The 21,526-nt window shown below is 36.2% G+C and overlaps 2 protein-coding genes across 2 annotated transcripts; one reads left to right on the plus strand and one right to left on the minus strand.

Moving 5' to 3' along the window:
- Window positions 1-238: 238 nt before the first annotated feature.
- fastkd3 (FAST kinase domains 3) lies at window positions 239-13,199 on the plus strand. The gene is given in 14 exon segments (XM_056462217.1): window positions 239-435; window positions 4,013-4,904; window positions 4,907-5,205; window positions 5,208-5,273; window positions 5,275-5,449; window positions 7,551-7,555; window positions 7,757-7,775; window positions 7,778-7,839; window positions 10,040-10,205; window positions 10,299-10,368; window positions 10,471-10,585; window positions 13,066-13,084; window positions 13,087-13,134; window positions 13,137-13,199. Coding segments are annotated over 13 exon segments (1,953 nt in total). The 5' UTR covers window positions 239-435; window positions 4,013-4,021; the 3' UTR covers window positions 13,163-13,199.
- A 95-nt stretch (window positions 13,200-13,294) lies between these two features.
- On the minus strand, window positions 13,295-20,369 carry chmp5b (charged multivesicular body protein 5b). Its single transcript, XM_056462218.1, is given in 9 exon segments — window positions 13,295-13,773; window positions 14,811-14,926; window positions 15,017-15,125; window positions 15,228-15,299; window positions 15,390-15,483; window positions 16,855-16,895; window positions 16,898-16,903; window positions 19,577-19,681; window positions 20,185-20,369. Coding segments are annotated over 9 exon segments (663 nt in total). The 5' UTR covers window positions 20,254-20,369; the 3' UTR covers window positions 13,295-13,722.
- Between the last annotated feature and the right edge of the window lie 1,157 nt (window positions 20,370-21,526).

Raw genomic sequence — 21,526 nt, forward strand, 5'->3', positions numbered from 1 at the left:
AACAGGCATTCATTTATACAAGGAAAAAAACGAAAGGTAGCTCAAAGGAAATGTCTGTTTGGTCTGTAGTCAAGAAGTCAGAAAAGCACTTTGCCAGAAAACTATATTCTCTGATAGACCGAGGACTCAGAAAATGGCTGTTTTTATTTTATTTTACTTTTTATTTTATACGCTTCGATCCAATAGATGGCGGTAAAAGGTCCTCTGTACTGTTTGCAACCTGCCATAAAAACTAAGAAGAAAAAGAACTGAAGTTGCTGCTGTTTCTTTGCGAAGAAATTTTTTTTGTATCATAAGCTATGTCCGAAATCATTATTGAATTGAATACTAAACTTTACGAGTGTTTTTCAGATAACTCACATGCATCATCTTAAAGGAGCTTATTGTGTCGCATGCTGATATGTGTGTAATCTGCACTGGATCCATGTACAAGAGGTAACTGCGCTGTTCATTTACGTTTCTGTTTTTAATAACTCGTCGTTTCCACCGTAACAGAGTCATATTTGCCATTACTCTTATTTTTTTCACACGATCTTTCTTGTGATTGTAGTTTATAACTTATCGAACTAACAACGCAATTACCTTGACTCCCACATGAAGGACACAACGTGATCCATGAGTTTGGCTGCTGCTGAAATCGATTATACAGTCCTTATTTCCATTCCCATCATTAAAACATTTGTTTTACTTTAGATATTAGAGATCCAATAATAATCTGTTTTATTAAAATAATATATATGTACGTAAGTATACACACATTATTAAAGGCAGGAAGTGAAATGTCAGCAATAAAAGGGCGACAAATAAACCCATGACAAGCAATAACACAAAAGTGAGAAAACAGACGAGAATTAAATAAATAGTGCTTTATATTTATGAAGTGTTTATATTTTGGAGTTACACAAAATTGCTATTAATTTCATTTTTACATTTATTTTATTGCTATATACTATATTTTATTGTAAAGCAGTATAAGTCTATTATTTCTGAGGGCCAAAACCTTACAAAAATGTTGTAATGATTTGTGGATTGCCATGTACATGATGTCAACACTAGGATGGTACAATATACAATATAAGTATTATCACAAGTGAGACTGATGTTTTTCCATGAAGTCAGCTTGATTATAAATTTGATATTGATTTTAGAAAACAGTTGAACAAATTAGAAATTTTAATAGCTTACATTTCAGACTTTCCCCCTTTCATTTGTCTGATGAAAAGCCAATACTTGTTCATTTATACATTGGAAGCTGTGGTGTGTCATGTTACTTTTAGTAGGTGTAAAATTAACACTCAACAGAAGCATTGAGCAGTTAAGAAGTAATGTACAGTGCATCCGGAAAGTATTCATAGCTCTTCGCTTTTTCCACATGTTTTATGTTAGAGCCTTATTCCAAAATGAATTAAATGAATTGATTTCCTCAACATTCTACACACAATACCCCACAATGACAATGTGAAAAAAAGATTTTTTTGAAATTGTTGCAAATTTTAAAAAATAAAAAAGCTGAAAAATCACATGTACATAAGTATTCACATCCTTTGCCGTGAAGCTCTAAATTGAGCTCAAGTACATTTTGTTTCCACTAATCTTTCTTGAGATTTTTCAGCAGCTCAATTGGAGTTCACCTGTGGTAAATTCAGTTGATTGGACATGACTTGAAAAGGCATACACCTGTCTATATAAGGTCCCAGAGTTGACAGTGCATGTCAAAGCACAAACAAAGCATGAAGACAAAGGAATTGTCTGTAGACCTCCGAGACAGGATTGTCTTGAGGCACAATTCTGGGGAAGGTTACAGAAAATGTTCTGCATCTCTGAAAGTTCCAATGAGCACAGTGGCCTCCATCATCCGTAAGTGGAAGATGTTTGGAACCACCAGGACTCTTCCTAAAACTGGCTGGCCATATAAGCTGAGTGATTGGAGGAGAAGGGCCTTAGTCAGGGAGGTGATGAATAAACCGATGGTCTCTGTGTCTGAGCTCCAGCGTTCTTCTGTGGAGAGAGGAGAACCTTACTAAAGGACTGTATCTGTGCAGCAATCCAACAATCAGGCCTGTTTGATAGAGTGGCCAGATGGAAGCCACTCCCTTCCTGGAATTTGCCAAAAGGCATCTGAAGGACTCTCAGACCCTAAGAAACTAAATTCTCTGGTCTGATGAGACTAAAATTGAACTCTTTGGAGTAAATGCCAGGCGTTACATTTGGAGAAAACCAGGCACCGCTCATCACCAGGCTAATACCATCCCTACATTGTGTAGCATGATGGTGGCAGCATCATGCTATGGGGATGTTTTTCAGCAGCAGGAACTCGAAGACTAGTCAGGATAGAGGGAAAGATGAATGCAGCAATGTACAGAGACATTCTGAATAAAAACCTGCTTCAGAGTGCTCTTGACCTCAGGTGACGGTCCATCTTCCAACAGGACAATGACCCAAAGTACACCACCAAAATATAAATTGTTGAAGGAGTGGCTTCACAACAACTCAGTGAATGTCCTTGAGTGGCCCAGCCAGAGCCCAGAGCTGAATCCTATTGAACATCTCTAGAGAGATCTGAAAATTGCTGTACACCGTCACTTCTCATCCAACCTGATAGAGCTCGAGAGGGACTACAAAGAGGAAAGGGCAAAAATTCCCAAAGACAGGTGTGCCAAGCTTGTGGCATTATATTCAAAAAGACTTGAGGCTGTAATTGCTGCCAAAGGTGCATCAACAAAGTATAGAGCAAAGGCTGTGAATACTTATGTACATGTGAGTTTTTTTTTGTTTTTTTAGCTTTCTTATTTTTAATAAATTTGCAACAATTTAAAAAAAAACTTTTTTCACATTGTCATTATGGGGTATTGTGTGTAGAATTTTGAGGAAATTAATAAAATCAATCCATTTTGGAATAAGGCTGTAACAAAAAAATGTGGAAAAAGTGAAGCGCTATTAATACCTTCCGGATGCACTGTATATATTTCAATATAAAATAGTTTAACAAATTACAAAAATTTTAATGAAAACATTCTAGTAGTAATTATAGTTTCAAATTATATTGCATATTAATTTGTAAAATGGTGTATTTACACTGTAGTTTTTGTTGCCTACTATTTGAGATCTTTTTGAAAATGAAATTACAATTAAATTTGATCTTGGTGACTGTTTAACATCTATTGATGAATGTGTTATTGCATTACAGTACATTATAACAATAAATGCTTATCATTTAAATTAAGTGCCTGAATTATAGTTAAAGTGATAGTTCGCTAAAAAATGAAAATGTACTCACTTTTTACTCTCAAGTAGTTTCATACCTTTATGTTTCTTCTGTTAAATAAGATATTTTAAAGAAAAGCTGTAAAGATTGACTTCCATAGAGGAAAAACAAATGCGATGCAAGTCAATGGTTTCAGCTTTCTTCAAAATATATTCTTTTGTATTAAACAGAAGAAAAAAAAATCATAACAGTTTGGGTAAAGGGTGAGTAAATGATAACGGATTTATTTTGGCTGAACTACCCAATTAAATTTATCTTTATTTCGATAGTGCTTTTTACAATGTAGATTTTCAAACCAGCTTAACTTAGATTAATTTCTAGTAAATTAAAACTGCTTCAGTTCAGTTTAGTTCAGATCAGAGTAATCCAAATGACAAATGACTGCTGAAAGTCCAAACGCTGAAGAGCAAATCCACTGATGCTTGGCTCCACTAGTCCCAGCCAAGCAAGCTAGAGGCAACAGTGGCGAGGAACAAACATCACCAGTTAAAGGAAATAACACCTTGAGAGAAACCCACTATTGGCTTGCGTAATGTGGTTTTGATTACTGTGGACCCTAGCCAATTTATTTTCCTTATCTCTTTCCATACCCTGTCCATCATAAAAGCAGAATATACTTTCCAAGTCAAGGTGAAGCAACAAGGAAGCATCAACTTCAGTTTTGCCTTGAAGCAGACATCTCTATTAATGAGTTCAGTAGGAGCATGATATTTCATTTGAATGTTTTTTCTTTTGTTTTGATTATAGATCAAGGATATGGTGATGCTTTTTTCAATGGCCAAAACACTGGCATTAAGGCTGCGTTTGCTGAGCCATTTGGATTACCAAATCCTGAAAACCTGTGCTGGTAAACCTCTGTCTACTCCTTTTCTTCAAACTTCTACTGGCTGCTTTCCTACATGTTCCTTCCACAGTGCAAGGGCTGTATGCACCACAGAACGAGACCCACTTTTTCTTGCTTCTGGATCTGTTCGTCCGTACCAAGAGCTCTGCCTCAGCGGAAGTGGACTGTCTTTGATGCACTACCTGTCTTCTAAAGAGGACCACGCTTTTATGAAACATCTCTCCTCCTGTAGTACATCTCAGCAAGTGCTACATCTCTTGCGGTCTTACTCTGTCCCCTCAAGTGCAGTTGCAGCATCTATACTTCACCGACTTGCTGACTTGGAGCATGATGCCGCAGGGAAATCACGGACTCGTTTATTAGATGTGGCCTTTAATAAGCTGTGTCAGAGACTGGAGGATAATTCAGCCGAATTAGAGGATGAAGTGTTGGTTGGAGCTCTGCTAAGCTGTACACGACTTTACATTGATTCTCGGAGCAGCCTAGTTCTAAGACTGGTCATGGAATGTCAGAAAAGATTGGATTCAGAAAAGTTGAACATTGAAGTGCTTTGTGGGATATCAAGGGCTTCATTTGCTTTGGAGGGCCATGATTCTGGCTTGGTGAAACAGGCTATGAGTCAGCTCCAAAAAACAGAGACTGCTCAATGGAACGCAGCAGAACTCAATGCCGTTTACTGTATGCTAGCAACTGGATTGGCTGAGGATGGATGCTACCTGGATCTCCTAAATGAAATGAATGCTCAGGTACTTCGGCTAGTTCATCGAATGGACCCAGAGGCAGTTAGCAAGATTCTAGTGCTTTAGTCACATTGAGACAAGAGCAAGCATTACCTCTTGTGATTGCACTTTGCAAGCAAGCTGTGCATCATGTGCAAAGCTTTGCAGATGCAGAACTCACTGTGGTTTTGTCAGCACTAATGCACTATGGACACAGTGACCACTTTTTTGTGGAAGCTCTTGAGCGCTATGTGCCCAAGGTTGCCTTCACTGCTCATGCAGAAACCATAACCAAAGTGATGCAGTTTTTCCAGCATCGCCGCATACTTTCTCCACCTGTTTTTAATGCGGTGGCTGAGAGTTTTGTGTATCCGTGCTTGAGGAATACTCCACGTGGCAGGTATCGCAACAGATAACTGCACTGGGAGTTTTGGGATATCTGCCACCCTGATGCTGGACGGTTGTTCAGAAAGGTGGAGTCTGTATTGCATGCCCGCTTTTCACAGTTTCAGCCAAGAGCCCTTCTAGATCTACTTCATGGCTTTGCACTCTTCTACAGATGGTACCCACTTAAGTTCGTCTCCAAAGTCTTCAGCTCTTACTTCTTGCAGCAGCTACAAGGTAAGAATCATTATATTCCAGAATTATTCATGAATATTTTTAAGGACAACTTTACACATTATATAATGATGTGACTTTACGCATTATATAATCATGTTGAAAGGTCACTTGTGAGACTGGGACTGAAAAATGATACTTGGGCTTCTTCGTGCTCATGTGTGCTTTACCTTTTCAATTAAGGCCCAATCCCAATTAGCCCTTAACCTTACTCTTTGAGTGTCCCAATTATTTTTAGCTTAAAGGCGTATGACACACTGTAAAAAATGTAGGGTTCCACATAAATCATTCAAGTTGAGCAAATTTATGTGGATTGATCATAAAAAATTAAGTTGTCCCTGTGAAATCTCAAGAATTGTGTTGTTTGAGCTAAGTTTAATTAAGTGGTTTGAAGGCAAAAAAAAAATTCTTTGAGTGCAAAGGGGAAAGATGACCTTTTATGTGAAGCTGCTTTGACACAATCTACATTGTAAAAGCCCTATACAAATAAAGGTGAATTTAATTGAATTGAATTGAATTGAATTGAAAGACTAGAAACAGATTTCCTGGACCACACTAGAAACTAAGAGGTACGCAAGATTTTCCAGAATACACCAGCAACATGGCTGCACACACGAGTCAGGAGATGCACAAACTTAAGTATTTTTTTGACATTATTAAGATTTTTACAACAAACAAGCATGTTTATATGTTTTATTACATTCACACAGCATTCGTGTTTTACGAGCATGCTTTTAAAAACCTGCAAAATTTCGCTATAATCCATAATAATAACTTTTGTATAGTAGTACCACACACACAACATACTTTCACATTTATCACTCGAATACCCTGTAAGGTAAAGGTTTCCCGAAGATAAATACCACAAAATAACGCAACTGGAATAACTACAGCAGTCCCCATCATCGATCTCATATGAAGAAAATATCGCAATGACAAGTGATGAGCGTGTGCTGGTTTTGTAGTGCTGTCCCATTTTTAGGGGTAAATTTTGAAGCCCTTCCCCTTCACACTCTGTTTCAAGGGCCAAGGGAAAAGGGTAATGGTACGGGTATAAAAAATAGAATAGGGATTAAGGTTGTCAAGATATTAAAATTTAAAAAATGTCCATTTCTCTGAATCTGAGTTCAGTGAGCTAATGACCTTCATGGCCAATCACAGTCATTTCTTTTGAGCATGTGAATACAATAGCAAATCAGCGCTGTTTAAGAACGTGCTTAATGTTCACGGTTAAATGGATGTTTTTAAAATATCAGTACCAATTGGTATCAAATTCCAGTATAGTAACAAACTGTTTCTAATTGGGATTGGGGTATTTGAGTATTCTCAAATACAAGTATCGTTATTTCTACTAAGAATGGTTTCCTTTTCATGTAATGAGCTATTTTAATAATTTATTATCTTCTTTTTGAATTTAATTAATAAATATACTATTTATGGTGGAGGTTACCGAAAATACCAATTATACTGTAAAATGTTTGATGAATTTAAGTGCGATTTAGGAATTCAACAAATGAATCAAACATAATATGATCACAACTCTGACTGCACATGTCGCAGTGTTTTCAATACATCAGTTGGCATAACAGCAAACTGATTCATTTTAAGGTATGGATAAACTACATCCGGGAGGTTGACAGAACGGCTTTTTCTGTGAAAACAACCATGCTGGATGTACTTTATCCTGCTTACAACACAGCAATTTGTCACAAAACAAAACAAAAATGATACAAAACAATTGTCCTGAGACATAATAGTTTATTAATCCTTTATTTAAATGCAACACTTGACATATATGAAGCTGGTTCAGTGGTGCTGATGAAGCATACAATAATTTGTGCATTATTCGGTTCATAAGAAGACGCCAACCAATCAAAACACAAAAACAAAGCCAGTTGAATGGAGCATATTCTCTTTCTATTCATATTCTATTTTCTTTCTCTTGACGGTCAAGATGATTGGAAGTACCTTGATGAGTCTGTTGTTATCTCAGAATACCTTGGAATGTCGTGACTGACCAAGCCAGACAGCCATGTAATAATGAACTTTACCATAAAAGCCCAATTTGAAATGGTCAACGGATGACTATATATTTTTCAAATAGGTGATGTTGCAAGCTGTATTGCAGATTCGAGCTGCAAAATGTTGATAGTGATTTCACTGAATGTGTTTGTGCTGAAATTGTTTAACGGCCAATAAAGACGCCTATTTAATTAAATTAGTCAACACTTATTACTATACACCCCTATGCATTTTATTCTTGAACTTTCTCAATGTTTTGTTTTTCCATCTCTGCACTTTCTAAGGGAGGATGGCAGTGGGTTGTCTCACTAGTGCTGCACAGCTGACCCCAACTGTACCTGAGCGGTAAGCTGGAATGCCCATTTTATGATGTAAGTTAAACAGGATTTTTCTCTAATATTATGTTGTTTTATCAAAGTCATCTCAGGACCAATGTTAGCAGCACCAACACTTAACATTTGATGTAAAAGAGCCTTAAATGGCCCAAAGTGAAATAAACATTGTTTTAGTTTTCGTTAATGTATTCAGGGTAATAAAATAGTATTGGGGTACAGAAATTAAACAATCAAATGTAAAATAAGACTGAAGACTTTTTCCTGTTTAAATAATTCAAATGAGTTACAAATGGTCCAAATTGTTGTGCCTTGAGTGCTTTGGATCCTCGAAACATTTTAAAAAACAACTTTTACTCCCTTATGTTTAAACTCTGCAGTGACTCCCACAAATCTATATGTTCTGAACTGTGGTGCTGGTTCAACTACAGTGTTTGGCCTCGTTCCTTTTAAAAGAGTAATTTGTTATAGTTACTAGTTACTTCTCACAAATAGTAACTGAGTTACATAGTTATAACATTTAGTCATTTAGCAGACGCTTTATCCAAAGCGACTTACAAATGAGGACAAGGAAGCAATTTACACAACTATAAGAGCAGCAGTGAACAAGCGCTATAGACAAGTTTCAGGTGTGTAAAAGTCTAAGAAGCAAAACATTAGTAGAAAAATGTTTTTTTTTTTTTTTTGAGAGAGAGAGAGAGAGAGAGAGAGAGAGAGGGCACAGTTAGTGGTATAGTGGTAAATAATTACCAGAGAAAGTAACTATTGCGTAAGTAACTATTACTTTAAAACAAATCAAATTTGTCAAATGACTATAAAATAAATATAAAACATTGTACACTAATCTACACTATTGTAATGTTGTGTGACGATGTAAGAGACAACCATCAAAAAGTATAGTTACTATAGTTGCACAATAAAACACAATAGATGGTTTAGAACTTTAAGTATTTATTGAACAGACTACAACTCACAAGACTTAAGCGCTTCATTAGATTAGAATTACTTGTCACCGACTCAGAGAGACTCTTTTTTTTTTTCCTAGGGATAAGTTGCAGATGCATAAACATACTTGTCTTTCATCTCAACGAGCGAAAAGTAGTGCTTATATTTCCAGTTTACAAATGCTAGCTTTGGACTTGTTGGATTTGCTATCGTTCTGACTCCTGGTCGTTGGTGTGTGCGACTGACTGTGCATGTGCTTATGTGTATTATTATACCCTGTTATATGATACCCTATATATTATACTATTACACCCTATACTCTGCCTCTGATTGGCAAATGATGAAAATGGACTCTAAGCCAATCACATTCTCAGTTACACGACACACCAATCATCATCACTGGTTGGTTATGTGTCCCACCCCAGCCCTGAACACACACACACACACACACACACCACAGAGAAAGAGAGTTCCTATGGCTAAGAGAGACACTGCTTGCCTAAAAACCGCTTCAGTTATCTTAATTATACATTAGTAACACGCATTTTATTGTGTCAGTAACAGTAATGGTGTTGTAATGGGGAAACAGTAATTAATTTGATTACTCATTACTAAAAAAGTATCGCTGTTTATTTATAGCACCGTTAATCCCATTGCTGGTCAATTATAATCCCAACTTGATGTTGCACACACTGCGAAAATGCTTTTCTTACTTGGATTTTGTTGTCTTGTTTCTAGTCCAAAAGTCTAAAATTCTTAAAACATTCCTAAAACAAGCAAAAAATTTGGGTAAGCAAAATAATCTTCTTAATTCAATTAAGTTTGCATGTCATTTCGTAAACAAGAATAAATGTTTTGCTTGTCCATAGAATGCTTCGTGATTTAGGAATTTAGAAACCAGGCAAAAAGTCCAAGTAAGAGTAGCATTTGCATATGCACACATTGCCATATTGATGCTGAAATTCTATATTGTGCAGCCATACTTTACATCAGTGGTCTCAAACTCAATTCTGGAGGGCCACAGCTCTGTTTTAGCTCCAACCACCGCCAACTTATACCTGCATTATAGTCTCTGGTAGTCTTGAATAACTTGATTAGTTGGATCAGTTGTGTTTGATTAGGGTTGGAGCAAAACTGTGCAGAGCTGCAGTCCTCCAGGAATCCAGTTTGCGATCTATGCTTTACATAATAGGGAACCTATAGGTAATAGGTCATTTTTATTATAACGTAATGTTTGTTTTCTTCTTTATTCAGTACAAACAATGCTCATTTACAAATGTTCTCTTATATGAAGGGTCCACGACTTCTACCAAAATTTTGTGTCAAGTCATTTTTGGCTCCTTTTGAAACTGCGGTGGAACCTCAGTTCTACAATGCTCTGAAGTCTGGCCTTGTGGATCTTCTAGGAGATCAATCAATCGTTGCATCCAGAGTGCTTACACCGTATTGCTATACACTAGGTAGAGATTTTGCATACAGTTTGGCCCTAAAAATGCGTATAGATAAATTTTAAATGTATATGTGCCATTATTCTTTTGTTTGTATATTTACAGATATTGAGATAAAACTAGATGAAAATGGATTTGTCCTGCCTGCTTGCCATGCAGATGATGTTCATAAGAGGTAATCTGGTCCTCTTCATTATAAATATAGCAAGGCCTAATTTTGAGTGGTCTGTGAGAATGCATCATATTCTGAGCTCAACATGAATATGTGTTTTATCAGAATTGCTGTCTGTATTGACGGCTCACAGCGCTTTGCAGCAAATGCGAACAAACTACTAGGCAAGGAAGCCATGAAGCAGCGTCACCTTAGAATTCTGGGATATGAAGTTGTTCAGGTAATCTCAACGTACTTCGTAGTCTTTTCATCATCAGACAGTGCTTTTTTTTTTTTAATGCAAACATTTGCTTCGATGCCTTTTTCAACATATTGGCATTTTTCATGAATTCTAGGCTTTCCATACCTTGGTTAACTTCAAATTCAAGGGCCTTTCAAGGTATTTTAGGTCCAATAATCTCAAATTTAAGGACCTAATGTGACACATTTCAAGTGAGAGCATGGTTACATCAGGTTTACCTTATGTTTGTTGTATTTTTGTTTTGCATAAAAATGTAGAATATTCAGTACATCCTTGTGATATGATGACAAATTGTGCGTAGATTTTATTGACACCCTCAGATGTTTTAAGTATAATTTTAAGTATTTCTTGCTTCATGATTTACATTCTCTAAAATTGCATTACATTAAATAAAATATTTGGAAAGAAAGTTATGATAAATTTCATACACATATGAACAATGAAATTCACAAAGTATTGCAGAGAGTTTACACATTAGTGGACCAGAGGGAATATTACAGATTTTTCTTTTCTAGAAAACTCCATGCACAAAGAAATTCAAGCAGCCTTATTTAACCATAATTGTGCTTAATTTCAAAAACGTTCAAGGTCCTTGAAAATGTTTTCTCAGATTCACAAACTTTCAAGGATTCCAAGAACCTGTAGGAACCCTGTGAATCATGTTTAAATAAATAATTCGCCCCAAAATGAAATTTGAAATTAGTTGTGTTCCTAAAGATACACTATGCATTGTGACCATTTAGTGCAGGAGAAACCAAGTTTGGCCCTGGAGGGCCGGTGTCCTACAGAGTTTAGCTCCAACGCTAATCAAACACACCTGAACAACCTAATCAAGGTCTTACTAGGTACACTTTCAGCTAATCTCTGCAAGACAATGGCCCTCCAGGACCAAGTATGTTAACCCCTTAGTTTATTAAGTTAATTGCATTGTGGCATTGCACTGTCATCCAAACCCAACATTGAAGCCTTGCTCTGTGACAGTTGAATGGATGAAGTGTCCAAAATTACAAGGCATTTAGCGCCTGTTATTTTATTATACATTTTTGTGTTCCTACTAAAGAACATCATAGAATGATGAGTTTAGATGTGCCAGTTAACCATAATTTTACTAAAAATGTAGATTTTTTTCTGAAATTGAGCAAAAAATTTTCTTTTTTCACAAAAGAATAGGATCAGCTGACAAATGTTCACACCGCTCACAAGACAAATGTCAGTTACCTGGATAATCCAGGACTGTGTTGCGTGTTCTTTGATCTTCAAGCATCTCCTACATCTTTCTATGCCTGTGACAGCAAGAATATTTTACATCAGTGCTTTCATGTTTGAAGTAATTGATAGAAAATGGAAACCAAATAATGTGCAAAAATTACAAGAGTTTTTTTAAGAGTAGGACATTTTAACCCTTAGTCGAACCTTGAGTTTATCCCCTGCCATTGAACAAAAATAAAAAATAAATACACTTTTTGAAGTGCATCCAGCAATAGGAAGACTCGTGGACATTTACTAAAGGAGATTTTCCCCCAAAATATCAGCATTGAAAAATTCTAGAATTTCTTTTAAAAGTAAACCTTAAAACTGTTTTAGATTTTTATCTCAAGTATTATTGATCTCTGATGATGTCTTTTTATTGTTCTTTTTTTTTTTTTTTAAATCTAAAGTGGTAAATCTAAACTGGTTTTGCCAAGAAATTGCCACAGAAGCTGATATGGCAATAAAACTATCTCTTCCCTGCCACTGAACAGTTCATTAACAATATAATACTTGGGACTTTTATTCACAAGGGAAGTGATCAAAAAAGCAAATATATTCATAGGGGGTCAAGATGATTCATAGTATCTGGGTGAGCCTGTGTTAGTAGTGTTACTGGTTGTTATCGGAGAATAACATACCTTGGTTGGAATGTTGTACTTGACCAATCAGAATCAAATATTCAATAGAGTGGCATAATTATGAACCAAACATGTATTAGTATTAAATGACCAGTTAAATATGAAATCACCCCTCGCAGTTCTGGATCCAAACACTCTAGGCCAAAAGAAAACCACAATGGTATAAATATACTCACATATGATTGTTAATAGTCTTGACAGCGACTCATCTTTTAGACTTGCTTATGATCCGGTTTAATCAGGTTATGATTAAACAGTGCTCATAAATAGATATGTAGTTTTTGCAATAGTGGATTGGACCTGGAAACAGTATTTTTGAAAGTACAACTTAACGAGGGAATAAAACAATTGCAGCAGGGTTTTTAAACTGTTGTAATGTTTAATTGGTGGAGCATTCGAGAATGTGTGATGTTTAGAAATGATGAATTATTTGCTTTACTAGTACTTTAAACATTCTATTGACTACATTCATTAACATATTACTTATGTAAGCCTGACATAATAGTTTTGGAATTTGGTACAAAAATTTAAATATTTGTCCCACAATGATTTGAGTTTTACTGTTTCTAGATTCCATACTACGAGTTTGAGAACTGAAGAACAAAAAAGAGGTTGTGGAATATCTGCACAAGAAGATCTTTCCCACAGCTATAGATTGAGCTGGTGAGGCTTGAATCACCACATCCGTGCTGAACTAGTTTCACTTTCAGCAATTTATCAGGGGCATTGATGATTGTTTTGATTTATGGGTTTTAATTGTGAGATTATGCTAATTCTTATATTAAAAGGAAAAACAGAATACATAAGAGTTTGTTTATTAGTGTATCTAACAAAATGAAGCAGGCACATTTGTTTTTACCTGAGCCAGTCTGTTCTCATTGTTGTCACAAAAATAGGCTTCAATTGTTGCATGTTTTTAACCAACAGTGTAACAAAATTACACAATGTTACATTGCAATGCAATCCTCCAACATTGTCATATATATATATTTCTTTTAATATTTGCTTTCAATAATGACAGCATTGCAGTATAAAGAAAACCAACTACTAGTGTATATCCTTGAGAGAAAAAGAAGCAGAAGAATATTACACCAAATAGGAGGATAAAAGATCAAGATATGAAAGACTGTTTCAATTTTGATATAGAAGGTCTGTCCCGCTCTTGATTGTGTGTGTTTAAATATTTGTCCAAATCTTTTGTGGGGTTGGGATGGCGTAGCACTGTCATTATGTAGCTGGAATTTGAGGAAGGCCAAACTCATCCACCAGTACTCCATCCTGTGTGCAAACAGCAGAATGTCAATTAACAATACACGTTTTCTTCATCGCAGAGACATAGCATTCACTCATACTTTCAAAGTAAAACTGCCCACTACAAAATGCAGTGTGCTTAGTACAAAACACTAATGTGTTTCCATTATTGCTGTGTTGCACTTTCAAATTCCGTTGTAACCTCATACCACACCAGTTATTGATGCCAGTGAAGAGCACTCTCTTTTTAACTTGCACTCATAAACAACAGGTAAGTTTCTGTTAACCTGACAACACACACACACACACATGCATACTTCTGCTCTTTGACAAAGCAGAATCAGACACTTCAGACAAAAAAAAAAAAAAAAAGTATAATCTTTTATACTTAAAATAAAATCAAGGAACAAACCAAATGACTTAATTTAGAACAAAATCCGACACAAAAGAAGTTAATTTGAGTTTGTTTATACAGTTTGAAACAGCTCACCAATTAAGCCTTTAATCTTGTCTACTATACATCTAGAAGTCCCTAATGCTAGGAGGCATGTGTAGATTGAATCTTCCTTTGCACACTAGGTGCATCCTAAGCAAAACTGTTATTTGGAGATTGATGCTACGAAGTAGGATGGCTGCTTTCAAAGCACTTCTTCATGAAGCTTCAATCTTTACTAATATTTTGTTTCAATCAGTGGTTTCTAAGCACATAACACATTGTCAAAGTCATGTGTTTTTAATAAATGGAGCTTCAATTTACCATCAGTACTTCAAAATATCTGGGTAATAACATAAAATCTATATGAATCTCGTGGCTTCACTCTGATCACCCCACAGTGGTGAAACATTTAACAGGTTTAATCGTTTTTACCTGATCTTAGATCGTTTTTATAAGTCAGTTATTAGTCGTCTCTTGCTTATCAGAGCCAATTATGAAACAAATATAGCTAAAATTTATTTATAGATTATACGTTTAATTTCAATTAATTAAAAATATATTTAAATATGTACTGTATTCTCTAAAAATATAATAGTTTTAAGGTTTATGACCCTTTTAGTGTGCTTACCCGGTTAGTGGTTCTGTCTCCTGGTGCTCCCTCAGGTATAGCTGGAGCCGAAGATGCTTCGTCCAGATAGGAATTGTCATCATCCAAAAGGAGTTCGTCACCCAGTGCATCCAGCTCTTTTGGTACAAACAAAAAATGTCAATTATAATGTTGCAAGTTCAATATTGCACAAAGAAGTTACTAAATGACAAAATAAAAGAACTTACCTGCTTCCAAGTCATCTTCATCAATATCTGGTGTCCCATAGCTGCGACTAAGAGCTTCTTGCACTTCATTAGCATCTTCCATCATGTCCTCCAACTGATCTTGCAGATCCTGCAGCATAAAACATTTTGAATTTGCCATCTTTGGAAAGGTTCATGCCATTTTTATTTTATTCTATTACTTACACAAGAGATGGGATGAAAGGCATCTTACCTCAATCTGATCTATTTTAACATTCTTGTATGCTTTTTTCATTTCTTTGGCACCGATTTTCATTGCCTCCACCTATTTTAAAAACATTAACAAGAAAACAAATATGTTTGTTGAATATTGTGATGAGAAAGTAGTAGTATTTTTCTATGACTGCATTCTTACAGTGGTCTTGGTGTCTTTTAGCGTCTGGGATGGTGTAGTTTGCTTGTTCCATGTTAATGATTGCTGCATCAATTGATCTCTCTGCCCTTCATACCTAAAGATACAATATAATTCAGTACAACATTGGACACATCAAAATCGGAAGACCAAATAAAAACAGGCATTAATGACAAGTATTCATTTATGTTTTAATGCCAAATCAGCAGCATTGGCTATATGCATGGCAGCACTTGTATTAATATTCAATATACAATTTAATATCTTAATTGTTTTTATCATTCATTGTACAAAAATAAACACATATAACAACATATAAAGATACAAATTCTGAAATTCTCCCAGAACACCCCTTTTTAAACATTTCCCTTAAAATATTTTCTGAATAAAAATTCTCTTATATCATTTAAAAATATACAGTCTATTAAAATGTGTTTTGACGATAAAACATAAGTCACAAACAAGTTCTTCCCCTTTTAATAATATGCATGAGTGGCCAATGCCACATCCCGTATGTACCTGATCATGTCTATTTTCAAAATGGGTAATTATTTTTTTTCCATTTACAAATGGATTGACTTCGTATAATTTGTTGTTTATACATTCATCCCTTTCCATTTGTCATTTCACAATGTAACAGATTCAGTGGAGGTTTGATATCAGACAAAGGAACATGACATTCTGCTACCTCCAACTGTAGGGCTTTCTTTGTTGCTTTATCTGCCCGTTCATTTCAGATCAATCCTTTATGGCAAGGATAAGTTTCATAAGACTCGAGTGCTTGTAAGCAGGACATAGAATCCATTGTTTTCATGTATTCACATTATGCTCTGGTGAATGGTAGCCAGGTTATAGGTACTGCTTCAAAATGGCAAAAGAAGAAACCGGAACAAAAAGAAGAAGAAAACCGACAAAAACAAGAGCAGGCAATGTATAGAAAACTGGTTGTAATCTCAAAACCGATCTAATAATTTAATAAAAAGTCTGAGAAAAAAATTTGTGAATGTACTACATTCAGTAATCGTGATGTTAATTAACCCTTTCTGTTTGTGTTCACGCTGACGCTGACAAACCAAATGAGTGATTGCAGCTGCAAGCAGGAAATATACAAAATCTAAATGTTAAATGTTCTTTAGCCACTTATCAGGTTACAACAGAGAGCCTCCTCTTCTGACAATTTATGTTCCCCGCCAAATTATGCAACATCTTACTAAATATTAGGTAGCACATCTAAATAACCAAATGCACTGTGACCATGTTGTCATTTTGGTAACTGTAGTTCTGGTTGGCTGCTGGTGTTTGTCACTAGCTAGAGTGGAATTAATTGTTAAAAACTGAACAAAAGATATACACATAAACAGACACACACAGGATGGTACTGTGCACAGTTTGGATCTGGAAACCATAAACCTAAATCTGGCAACGCTGAAAGTGACAATACGGATGATTACAAAATAATTGTACTTACATTCTCTTCTGTTTGAGGACTCGCATTGCTTTTTGTTTCACACCATATTCTAGAAAAGAAGCAGAGAAAAATTGAGTTGAAAAAAAGGTTGACAATTTAGCAAGAAAAAGGTTCTTGAACATGGCAGGATTGTTTAACTGCAAAAACAAGGCTTCTCTCAGCATACTCTACTCACTATCGGGTCCTTTTTTGGCACTTTTATTTCTGATTTTTGGCCTATGCTCCTAAACTTTGATTAGCCAATAAACAGCTGTTTGACTTTTCGGTTTCTTGCATTGCCTGTTTTGTTTCTTTGTTTCTTTCTTTCTTGATTTCGTTCTTTCTATCTTTCCATCCACCTACCTACCATGGGTACGGAGAGTATTCAACCCTCTTTTAGGTACATTTTTTCCCTCATTAATGTCCACACCGCACCCCATATTGACAGAAAAACACAGAATTGACATTTTCACAGATTTATTTAAAAAAATTAAATATCACATGATCCTAAGCATTTAGACCCTTTGCTCAGTGTTTGGTAGAAGCAACCCTTTTGATCTAATACAGCCATGAGTCTTTAGGGAAAGATGCAACAGTTTTTTACAGTTGGATTTTGGGATCCTTTGTCATTTCTCCTTCAGATCCTCTCCAGTTCTGTCAGGTTGGATGGTAAACATTTGTGGACAGCCATTTTAGATCATGTGATATTTCAGTTTTTTTCTCATCTGCAAACAATTCTGTGCTTTTCTTTCAATCTGGAGTGCTGTGTGTACATCAATAAAAATATATATATTTTAGCAAATGGCTGAAATATAACAAAGAGTGAAAAATATACGGGGGTCTGAATACTTTTCGGTGGCATGGTGGCTCAGTGGTTAACATTGTCGCCTCACAGCAAGAAGGTTTCTGGTTTAAGCCCCGGCTGGGTCAGTTGGCATTTCTGTGTGGAGTTTGCATGGATTTTCTCTGGGTGCTCCAGTTTCCACACAGTCCAAAGACATGCACTAAAGGTGAATTGAATAAACTAAATTGGCCGTAGTGTAGTGTGTGAATGTGAGAGTGTATGGGTGTGTTCACAGTGCTGGGTTGCGGCTGGAAGGGCATCCGCTGTATAAAACATATGCCGGATAAGTTGGCGGTTCGTTCCGCTGTGGCTACCTCTGATAAAGGTTCTCTGTCTATCCTATCTATCTAAATTGGTAAAAAAAAAAATTCCACTCCACCAATAGCTGGTGTGTGGTGAGCGTACTGGCGCCATTGTCCTGTGGCTGCCGTCGCATCATCCATTTTCCTGTACATTTTTTTCTACAATTTCTGTTTTATGGAGAGAATTTTTTAACATTTCAAAATGTAATAGTTTTAATAACTCATTTTTAATAACCAATTTCTTTCATCTTTGCCATGATGACAGTACTTTTTTTTTCAAACGTTACTATTCAGCTTAAAGTGTAATTAATGCCTTAACTAGGTTCATTATTTTAACTAGGCAAGTTAGGGGTAATTAGGCAAGTCATTGTATAACAATAGTTTGTTCTGTAGACATTCAAACAAAAATATATTGCTTAGAAGTCTAATACTAATAATATTGATAATAATACTAATAAATGTTTTTAAAAAAACAAATTAAAAATTGCTTTTATTTTAGGCAAAACAAAGCAAATAAGACTTTCTCCAGAAGAAAAAGATAATATATTAAAAACTGTGAAAAAAAAATTCCTTGCCCTGTTAACATTTGTGAAATGTTTGGAAAAAAAATAAAATAAATAATAATAGATCACATGGCTAATAATTTTGACTTCAACTAGATATGACAGGACTGAGTGGTGTGTGTCACTTTAAAAAATAAATAAATGAAAAACATCACCACACCTTGGAGAATACCTGACTATTTTTGGAGCAACACTTAATAAAACCAGACTATGTTACGACTGCACTGTCAATATTAAGCACAGTATCCTACGGTCTCCAACACTGACTGAATGACTAAAAGCAAGGCTAGATTCTATCTGTGACTTCCACTATAATGGTATAACGGGTGAAGTAATCAAAACAGTGATGTGACAATCAGGTCTGAGATCTAGAGTATATCTGTCAAATCTGAATTAACACTATATTCTGTCTGGTCACACTTTACCATTTACTTTCTTTAGTTAATGCATTTACTAACATGAGTAAAATAAACAACTAACATTACCTAATAATAAATAAATTAAAGAGCATTCAAGTTGTAAACAAACCACCACACTCCAGTGGAAGACAGTGACTGGATCTACCGAATCGATCTCTGTTCACAGTTCTCTCAGTACAACTGTTGCAGCTTCAAATCACTTATGCAAAACATCATTGAGGTAAAGTTTGTTTTGTTTTCGCATATTCAGACTTTCTCCTTAATGTCATTTCAGAAAAGTATTATCTGCAAATTCGTGCAAATATAAAACCAATTTTACCTCAATCCAAACATAACTGGTTTGTGTATTCCAACTGAGAAAGACCAGTTAAATACACTTAAATTTGAGAGATGTGGTAAAAGGAATGCCTTTGGATCGGTTTCTTTAACAAAGTTATTATATCAAGAATATAACAGCTTCAATTTGCAATATAAAGAATAGCACACAAGTTAGACGTTATCTAATAACTCACAATTTGGTCTATTGAAATTGCATTCCTTTTAGGATATGCAAGAAATGAAAGAACAATTCCTGTAACGGTTAAACAAAAACAACAAGTCTAAGGCGAGTTTTACCTTTGATGGGCCGTCCCTCATTTTCTTCATCTGGTCTTTGTATTTCATCAGTTCGGCATCAAGCCTGGCTATTTTCTTATCTACTGACTCTGCTCGAGAGTCAACCTGGAATTTAGCAAAGCAAAGAAAATTATTCCATAGGATTTCATAGATGTACATCAAAACAATAACCAGGAAAATACTAGCCCAAATTGCATATGCATTAAAAAGCATGCAATGATAAGTCACTGATGATCACTAACAAAACCAGCAGGACAGGTTCAATTTTACACAATATCAACACAAACCCTTTGTCCCCGGAAACACATCTTTTAAAACATATGTGCGTATTAGGACACAACAATCATATTATTTAATTAGCATATGTATACCAGTAAACAACGTGAGTGATATAATGTGCTTTTTATATATTATTCACACATACAGACAGGGTCAGTTTCACGACGTGACACAGCAAAACATACTCATAACAGTCATAACAAGCAACCGGTTCAAATTGTCATTGACATTCAACATAATGAGAGCGATCTACCCAGAAACGTTGACAATTTCAGCTTTCAGTTATTTTGTTTAACAAAAGTACAAAAGTTTAACAACAAAATACTTACACCTGATATACAGTCCGTGAGGTTCGGCGGTGGTCCTTTGGGTTTTCCTCGTCCGAAGATACGATTCATCTCGACAGTATCTTTAATAAACTGGTTGGATAAAAACGAAAAAAAGACAAAACAGTCTCTCCCTTTCACCGCCTGACAACAAAACGCAGCCTGAAAAGCAACCCGGAAGTACTGACGTCATGACGTAAAAGGGGTTTCACCAAAGCCGATTTAAAGCTAGACTTAATGCTTAAATGGTAAACTGTGATGATGGGCACTTTCGAAACACTGCTTCACGGCGCTTCGAGATCTTTAAGAACTTTTTGTTTTGAATCAGTGTAATGGAGCTTATCGAACTCCAAAATTCACGTGATTTCAGTTAAAGAGGCGTAGGCGTGTTCAACTTTAAGCTGCGGTCACACTTGACTTTTCCTCCCATAGACTTCCATTCATACGCACGCGAATGCGTCAGACCGGAAATGCGGGGTCATGCGTTAAGTTTCGCATGTTGCTGCAGTGCAAAGTTCAGGCTTGGTGAACTCTAACCTGCGAAATCGCATCACTTAACTGCGTGAGACCAATCGAGGATCAAAACAGGACCTCTCTGGACAGAAATTTAAAACATGGAGCAATCGCTGGCTTTTTTTAATGTCTAATCATCTTGTTTAATCCCGCCCCTTTTCGCAGCGCCGTACGACAGAATTTCGCACACACAAAGCCCAGTGTGACCGTAGCTTAAAGCTACGGTCACACTGGGCTTTGTGTGTGCGAAATTCTGTCGTGTGGCGCTGCGAAAAGGGGCGGGATTAAACAAGCTTATTAGACATTTAAAAAAGCGAGCGATTGCTCCATGTTTTACATTTTTGCCCAGAGAGGTCCTGTTTTGATCCTCAATTGCTCTCATGCAGTCAAGTGATCCGATTTAGCAGGTTAGAGTTCACCAAGCTTGAACTTTGCACCGCAGCAACATGCGAAACTCGACGCATGACCCCGCGTTTCCGGTCTGACGCATTCGCGTGCGTATGAATGGAAGTCTATGGGAAGAAAAGTCAAGTGACCGCACCTTAAAGGTGCGGTCACATTGGGCTTTGTGTGTGCGAAATTCTGTCGTGAGGCGCTGCGAAAAGGGGCGGGATTAAACAAGCTTATTTGACATTTTAAAAAAGCAAGCGACTGCTCCATGTTTTAAATTTCTGCCCAGAGAGGTCATGTTTTGATCCTCGATGGTCTCACGCAGCCAAGTGATGCGATTTCGCAGGTCAGAGTTCACCAAGCTTGAACTTTGCACCGCAGCAACATGCGAAGCTTGACGCATGACCCCGCGTTTCCGGTCTGATGCATTCGCGTGCGTATG

Source organism: Danio aesculapii, chromosome 7 (genome assembly GCF_903798145.1).
Source record: "Danio aesculapii chromosome 7, fDanAes4.1, whole genome shotgun sequence".
Lineage (NCBI taxonomy): Eukaryota > Metazoa > Chordata > Actinopteri > Cypriniformes > Danionidae > Danio > Danio aesculapii.